Source organism: Oncorhynchus mykiss, chromosome 7 (assembly GCF_013265735.2).
Source record: "Oncorhynchus mykiss isolate Arlee chromosome 7, USDA_OmykA_1.1, whole genome shotgun sequence".
In the NCBI taxonomy this organism is placed as follows: Eukaryota; Metazoa; Chordata; class Actinopteri; order Salmoniformes; family Salmonidae; genus Oncorhynchus; species Oncorhynchus mykiss.
In genome coordinates this window covers 48,997,673-49,005,061 of record NC_048571.1, presented here as the reverse complement: position 1 = coordinate 49,005,061, position 7,389 = coordinate 48,997,673, and the positions used below count along the sequence as shown (strand labels likewise).

The following is a 7,389-nucleotide window of genomic DNA, read 5'->3' as shown; positions in this document are numbered from 1 at the left end:
TTGTATGAAAAATACAATATTAAAAATAAAATGTCAAATGATCCATTTATTTTAAAAAGTTGTTAGCATGCTGTGTTAAAAATATTCACAAAGTTTAGTATGTCTTTGCAGGGGACTCTTACTATGAAAAAATACAAATAAATCCTCGATCGTACTGCCAGCATAATATCCGGCTGCTATGAGAACGGTCATGGGTAAATGCCAACCAATCTCAGGGCGTGTGTGAGCCCATTTAAACTCTCACTCAAGACAACACTTGACCGTAGGTGGCTTCGGCATAGGCTACACACATAGGGTCCTGCATAGAGTGTAGAGGTGTAGCAATAACATGACAATGTATTGTGCGAGGAAACACGAGCTGGTATCGTTGTTGACATGAGGGCATGCCTGACTTGTCCCTAGATGAGATCTGTGCGACAAGGACCAACCGCGCACGGAACACTTCGTCATTGATTAATGCTAATTGTTAATTCTCTGAATGCGAATACAATCATTTCCCCCATCATTATTAATGACAAGATGTCAAACAAAACATTTGGATGACTCGAACTGCGCCACGATAGGATTTCAAATAACAGGGATTTGGGCAGGTATGCGCAATTTTGATGTTCTCATTGGAATGCGCTCATTTTGGGTATAAACAAAAACATGTGATGCTGAAGCGCATCGGCACTACCGGCGAGAATAATTCGACTATTTGACTGTGTGCACGTTTGTTGTCATTGGATTGGTGATAACTCATCCAGCGGGATTCTGAGCCTGTGAAACCACTTACAGTTCGTCTTCGATTTGAGATGCTGGCGATTACCTGCGCTTTAATTTTAGCGCTCATGCAAAGCGGGACAGGTGAGTGGCCATCATCTTGATATTAATTTGATATGACGGGAGGCAGCAAAGGGCTATCAGCCAACTAGCCAGATTATAGGCTATATCTGGAATTCAAGATCACCATACATGGGCTATTTTAACTCTTATGAATAATATCCTAATAGGCCTATGGTATTTCCCCATTTTAGATTCGATTTTTCCAATAATATAGGCCTAATGCTTATGTTGGCTACGCCTATATTCGGCGCTATTATGGTGACGAAGCAGTGGATAGGAATGTATCATAATTACATTCCATTGTGGGATGAATTGGATACACAGTGCCGTGCCACCAGTTTAAGGTTCCGTAATCTGGCTTGTTCTCTTTACAGTTATGAATGGCACATTTTATCGATAACTGAAAGCCTATCACCCAGGCCCGATCCTTGCTGATATGCTGCCCTAGTCGAAGCGCCCAAAAATACCAGAGCAGTTTTCCCTCACGCAGAAAAACAGCTGTCTGTCTAGAACTCACGTGCACTGGAAACGGAGGCCACGGAATAGGCTACAATGTTGCAAGTTTGCTATAGCTACAGCTTCCGGCTTGACCCAGTTGATTGATTTGGTACAATGTTGCAATTCACTAGATAGTTAAAGTCAAGACAAATAGAAAGGAAGGCACAGGGGGGAAGTAGAGGGATAAATGCGATTGCAAGAACCTGCATTTTCATCAGGATATTTTCTGTTTCTATTTTGTCGGCTTTATATATGTTTACTTAGTTGACAATGGAAGTTATAGGCTTACTGAATTGGCCTAAGGTATCTCTGAGTTCCATGCGCTCATTTCTTTAGCCACCAATGGCCCACAGTTTATCAGTCCATATGGCAGAGAGCACTGTATCAATGCGTCAATATGTCCGAGGCTGGCGCTCTTGCATTCGTTTAATTTCAACTTGATAGATTTATCATTTTAATTCAGATTTGTATTAATGTGACAATGATTTTGAGAAACGAAATTTTATTATTGAAATGCGCATATGAGCATTCTAACTGGCACGCAGATCAGATCGGTAGAAATGGTAGGATCAATTGTAAGCTTCCCCAAACATAAAACTCTGTATGTTAGCTACCCAGGTTTTCAGGCATGGCATTATCTTGTAAAATGCAGTTCATATTTTCTTCTTAGCAATCAACAGCTCAGAAAATGACGAATAGGCCTAAACTTGAAATTGCTCATTCTCATGACAATTTAGCCCACTGCGCAAACTCTCTGACAGTAGTCTTGAGTAGCATAATTACATTCCATTGGCTATTGTCCATTTTACTTTGACCTGTCATGTTTTTAGAATATGGTGTGTTTGTTAACATGTTAATTAATATTCACATCCAAGCGCATTTTTATTTAAGAGTGCGCCAGTTATGCTATTTGATCTTAAACACGATTATGTAAAAAGTGTCTCATGACATTGTCATAAATCTGGTCGCCCTGTAGTCTACAGAAAAGCCCAAAGAGACTATATACTCTTTCTATTGTATAGGCTACATGATTTATGTTCGATGACGTTGACAGAGCATTGGTGGAGCGCCACAGTGCTGCGTCTCCAACAGCACCATGGAGAGGCACGCTGGGCAAAGACAAGCTATATATTGTGCGCACCTGAGTTTGGCAAAGTGGGCTGATTATCATGGGGCGGCATCTGCGCTCACCTTAATAGCCCATATGCCACTGGGTGAGATGTTTTCATTGTTTTGGGGCAAAATTATGTGAGGTGTTATGTGTTCAGAGCAGAGAATGCAGCACTCATCAATCTGCTGTCACCTGATTTACTCTGATATTATTGGGTTAACGTGGATGACGCAGCCTCCTTTCCTGCTGGACACTGAGTGCATTGACACAGATCTCTTATTTTAAATTTCTTCTGCATTAACTCTCTCCATCCACCCCATATTCAGCCTCGAGGTGTGTAGACCATGCCTGCAGTCCTCCCATGGGCAACCTGGCCAGTGGCAGGACCCTCACATCCCTCTCAGGCTGCTGTGGGAATGGGTCCCAACACTCCCCATGCCCAACTCCCCTCCACCCCTGTCCAGTTGACCTTCACCCACCTGCCCACATGGTGGATGATCCCTTCCAGCACCCAGCCACCTGGTGGGCCTCGGGCATGGGCACTGACCAGGAGGAGGAAGTCCGTCTGGACCTGGAGACTCGTTTCTGTCTGACCCACGTGGTGCTGCTGTTCCACTCACCCAGGCCCGCTGCCATGGCCATGGAGCGCTCGCAGGACTTTGGTCGGACGTGGGAGACACTCAAGCTGTTTGCGCAGAACTGCAGTCTTGCGTTTGGTCTTCCTGATGACACCGGTCAGCCTGGCTCGCTCTGTACGTCCCGGTACTCCAGTGCCAAGCCGTGCAGCAGGGGAGAGGTAAGGCGACAGAATGTCTCATTTACTCTGTGGTGTAAGACACAATTTTAGAAGCATAGTAGACAAACAGTATACAGTAGATCCTTATCTTTCTCAAAAGGTAATATTCCGGATTCTGGGCCCTGGTGGATTAGTTGACCCCTACAGTCCAGAGAGCCTTTCCCAGCTGACCCTCACCAACCTCCGCCTCAGACTTCTCAAGGCCCAGACCTGCCCATTATCTGTCGCACCTTCCACCTCTTCTTCCTCCATTGGACTCTCCTACCCTCCTACAGACCTGAATCCCCCCCTCCTCCCTTCCCCCCAGCCCAGCTCAGAGCCCCCTGCCTCAGCTCCCTTTGCCATTTACACTTTCCTGGCTCGAGGTACCTGTCTCTGTCATGGCCATTCAGAACACTGTTTACACAGTGGCGGACAGGACAAACTGAAGGACATGGTGAGTGTGGCCTGCTCAGCCTGTGTGTGTGTGTGTGTGTGTGTGTGTGTGTGTTAAAAATGCTTCATTATCTAAGCTTGTCCTTTGTGTTAAATAGCCCTGTTTTATTGCAGGTGCCTGGCAGGTGTGTGTGCACTCACCACACAGCAGGAGAACACTGTGAGAGGTGTGCCCCTCTATACAATGACCGTCCCTGGAGGGCAGCCAACGGCAGCAGTGGGGAGCCACACCCGTGCCACAGTGAGTGCCCTACTAAGATGGGTCAATGGCCAGGCAGTGCTGGGTTGCCAACTCAAATCAAGCTCATGTTGAGAGATCATAGAAATACTTCAACACTGTTCATATGTCAGTTATTACTTTTCATTCAAACATGAATCAAATCTCCTGGAAAAGTTTTGCTTGTAGGGAGGTCAAGACTCCAAGCCAAACCGGGAGTGTTGGCAAACCTACTGTTGGGTGTCATCGCATAATCTATCCTTCCAGTTGACTAACCCCTCCGTCCTCTCTCCCGTCCCATTGTTGTCTCCCTGTGCTCCAGAGTGTGAGTGTTACGGCCACGCGACAAGCTGTCACTTCTCCCAGAGGGCGTGGCTGTCCTCAGGGGCCACCAGTGGGGGTGTCTGTGACGAATGCCGACACAACACAGCAGGGCGCAGGTGCCAGCGCTGTCGCCACGGTTACCACCGCCACCCAGCCATGCCCCTTGGCTCCTCCCACATCTGCACACGTAAGTCGGGACAAAATCTGGACAAGTGAAAGTAATATAGAATAACGTGTGAATGCTACATTTCATCTGATGTACATTAATTGTTGTCAGTGAATTCCAGTTATACATCATGTATAACAGTACTTGAAATTGCAGGCATGGGTGTATATTAAAACATCTGCCTCTAATGGTGTGGATTTGTCACAGTAGTATGTGTGGGTAGAGCGAGAAGAGACGAGGGAGAAATATGTGTGTGTGTGTGGTCTTATGTCTTTTTCTCTCTTTCACAGGTTGTTGGTGTGACCCACTGGGCTCATTACCAGCCAGCTCTGGGGAGGAGTGCCCATGGTGCCACCCCAGGAGTGGACAGTGCCACTGCAGACCTGGTGTGGGGGGAACAAGCTGTAGCCACTGTCTCCCTGGGTACTGGGGCTTTGGGGAAGAGGGGTGCAAACCCTGTGCTTGTCCCCAAAACTGTGACCCCGACACTGGGCTTTGCCTTGACAGGAAAGAAAAAAAAATTCTCTACTAAATCCAACATTTTTAATGTGGCTTTCTTTCCTATTACCAGTTTCATCTGACCTCCATATTCTCGTTGTCATTTCAGCAGCTATGCAAATAACCAGGTTTTCAATGTCCCTATGGGGGGCAAGATTCCTGACATGGACCATGCCTTGACCAGTGAGGGTGAGGCAGTGTGGTCAAAGGAACTGACAGTCTCTTCCATGCACTACACAGGTGAATGATGATGCACACTAGCATTAGAGTTATGCACCTCACTACTTAAAGCTTGCTGTCACTGGTTTGAGTAAACACATGCATGTACTGCTGACACTGTCTGTCTATGGCACCTTCCAGGGAAATGCAGCTGTAAGGAGAGAAAGTTGAGGAGTGTCTCGGATCTCTGTAAGACCAAACATGCCTATGGTAAAATATTTTCCAAGGCTCTCACATACTGTACATCTCACAGTATTTACATTTTTCCCCTCACTCTGTAATGGCCTCTTGACCATTGATCTAGTCAAGTGATATAAGCAGTGCATACAGTACATGGCGTTAAATTCCGGTGAGGATTTATGCTACATTAGGCATACATTCCACAATCCTTTGATTTAGCTGGGTGTAACTGGTGAATGTCTTCATGTGTGTCTGTGGCAGTGATCAAAGCCAGTGTGTTGTCTGCTCATGACAAGGGGAGCCACGCAGAGGTACAGGTCAAAGTTCGCAAGGTCCTGCGGTCAGGACAGGTGCCCCTCTCCCATGGCACACACAGTCTCTACCCCATATCCTGGACTATCCGGGGGTGCACCTGCCCCATCCTTAATCCAGGTAACCCAACATATACATCACCAAACAGAACAGAGTAGTGTGCTACTATATTCAATATGTTCTAAATATTGTCCTTATTTTTCCACAAGGTTGGGAGCTACTCTGTTCACTCTGATATAAGTTCCAATAATCAGGATTGAGGCTGAACCCTCTCCCTCTTCTTCCAGGGGTGGAGTACATGCTGGCGGGTCCAGAGGAGGCAGGGACGGGACGGCTGCTGGTCACCATGCAGAGTGTGGTGGTTCCCTGGACCTCCCAACTGGGGGCCCACATATCAGAGGGCCTAAGGCAGGGCTGCCCCTGAACACCCTCTCCAAACCCATAACAGAGCACCCTGAATGGAAATCACTGGTTCACTAGATCATTCAGGAAAGGGACAAACTCAGTGGATAAGGCTTGACCAAGTGTCTTGACCAATAATTGCTATGGAAAATCGTGCCCATATAAGACTACAACCCTGCCATATGATGCAAAGAGGATGGACTGGATACTGGAATCTTTAGAGCCTTTCTTATGAAGATGATTTTACTTGAGGCGTCCTACATAGACAGACAAACACCCCCCTGGAATCTACTAGACACAACAAACCCTAGTATACCAGCTTTTCAGACTGTGTTTAACCAAAGCCATGCCTTTTTATGCCTACCAGGTTCTCAGTACAGTGCTGCTTTTGACTGCTTTTAGTGTACTGTATTTTTTTCAGTGTCCAGTTCCAATCATTTATTTTTCATGTGTAGTGTGCTAATGAAAAGTGCAACAAACACACACACTTATTTACATTTTGAGGCACATAAAGGCATCCACAGGAGAGTGCACTGCTTCCAGTCTGCAGCCTTCTTAGTGAGGGCTCCCCAGGTCAAGCCACTCCACCTTATTTTCTATTGTTCTTCTCCATGTCTCTTTTGGGCGTCCTGTCTTTCTCTTCAGCGTAGTGCAATCGCAGGGTGCACGTTCTGGTGGCAGTCTACACACGTCCCAGCCACCGCCATCTTTTCTGCAACAAATAGGGCCTACAGAGTACATAAAAAGATCAACCTGAGAAATGTAAGTGTTAGGAACATGCAGCTAATATCTTAATCTGAAAAGATACAAGGTTCAATGTATGTGGTGCAGTTTCACCGAAGAATGAACAAGATCCCAGAGGACGACTCACTTTCAAAGCATCATGGTCCAGTCGTATGTATGAAGCTCTAGTTTCATGTGTTTGAACAGTATTTAAACATATGGGTAGAAATGTTTGAAAGAGGTAATAAGACATTGTTCAGTAATAACTTTAACAGGACAGGTAAAAGAAAGTACCAGTGCATTAAAGGCTTGAAATGACATGTGTCAAAAGCAGGTGAAGGAAGCACCTTCACTGTGCTCTGACTAGAGGCCGCTCTATGTACTCAGTCTTTCTTCATAAGAACATGAGTTGTTGATAATAGCGGCCAGCACCAAACATATTTGGCCTTCCAGGACCTGGGGCACCTAACCAGAAGAGTCATATCTCAAAGGCTCAAATCCTGAGATTTAAACACACTGTATCTCACATTTTCACATGAATCCTGTATTGACGTCATTGCATTAAACACGCTAGGGCTGTCTGACTAAAAAAGAATCTTGGTCAAAATGTTAAATGGTGTCTTTTTGACACCTTGTTTCAATGTTTCAAGTTCCTTGCAGACAGGTCACATGTGGCCAATGTG

At 45.8% G+C, this 7,389-nt stretch overlaps 1 protein-coding gene across 2 annotated transcripts; it reads left to right on the top strand.

Moving 5' to 3' along the window:
* The first annotated feature begins 225 nt into the window (after positions 1 to 225).
* On the top strand, positions 226 to 7,298 carry LOC110527937 (netrin-4). 2 transcript variants are annotated; one of them, XM_036983427.1, is made up of 10 exons: positions 226 to 846; positions 2,761 to 3,230; positions 3,331 to 3,666; positions 3,780 to 3,906; positions 4,205 to 4,393; positions 4,663 to 4,879; positions 4,983 to 5,110; positions 5,231 to 5,299; positions 5,566 to 5,701; positions 5,869 to 6,007. In XM_036983427.1, exons 1-9 carry the CDS (start codon positions 795 to 797, stop codon positions 5,694 to 5,696), a joined length of 1,719 nt encoding a protein of 572 aa, XP_036839322.1. In that variant the 5' UTR covers positions 226 to 794; the 3' UTR covers positions 5,697 to 5,701; positions 5,869 to 6,007. The 2 variants fall into 2 exon arrangements, with proteins under 2 accessions (XP_036839322.1, XP_021465248.2); XM_021609573.2 differs by having other exon boundaries at positions 230 to 846; positions 5,531 to 5,701; positions 5,869 to 7,298.
* Positions 7,299 to 7,389: the final 91 nt, after the last annotated feature.